At 37.5% G+C, this 597-nt stretch overlaps 1 protein-coding gene across 1 annotated transcript in view; it reads right to left on the bottom strand.

Moving 5' to 3' along the window:
- Positions 1 to 597, bottom strand: part of LOC119592801 (kinesin-like protein KIF3A) — a 19,500-nt gene that overhangs the window by 15,260 nt on the left and 3,643 nt on the right. Inside the window, 1 exon segment of the mRNA XM_037941711.1 lies at positions 356 to 456. Coding sequence (XP_037797639.1) covers positions 356 to 456 — 101 coding nt within the window.

Here is a 597-nt window from a genome sequence, read left to right as displayed (position 1 = left end):
CAAAAAAACAAAAACAAACTTGTATCAATTAATTAGCAGCATTTTAAAACTATTCTCTCCAGTCTATCATCTTCAAGTACGATCTATACACTCCAAATCATTCAAAATTATCCTACAACTATTATACATAAAGTCTGTAGTTGCACTCAAAGAATATCTTGCTTCTCACTCACAAAGGCAAGAAAATATGTAAAACGCAACGAGAATCCGAATGAACATCTTTACTCAGTGAAATATCCCCCCAGAAGGTAAAAACGTGCCAAAAAATAGAAAAGGGTGCTTCTGTGTTGTTTCCATACTACACTAAAAGGTTCCTTTACACATCCTCAAGACCTTAACAGTAACGCCACAGTACCTTCAAGTTGACCTCTCAGCGTCTTTATCTCATCCTGGAGTCGCCGGAGAAGAGCATCCTTCGGGTCCTCATTAATCTTGGCTTTGTTACAGATGTCTTTGCTCGATTGGCGTAGCGCAAGGTGCTGATCGTCTGTCATAGTTGTAACTGGCTGGTCCTATATTTGCACACTATGCACACAGAAAATATCACAAACTTTAACTTTCATTTAATCAATTTATAACTAGGTTCTATTCTTGATG

This window comes from Penaeus monodon, chromosome 31 (assembly GCF_015228065.2).
Source record: "Penaeus monodon isolate SGIC_2016 chromosome 31, NSTDA_Pmon_1, whole genome shotgun sequence".
Taxonomy (NCBI): Eukaryota; Metazoa; Arthropoda; class Malacostraca; order Decapoda; family Penaeidae; genus Penaeus; species Penaeus monodon.
This window is presented reverse-complemented; position numbering and strand designations above follow the sequence as displayed.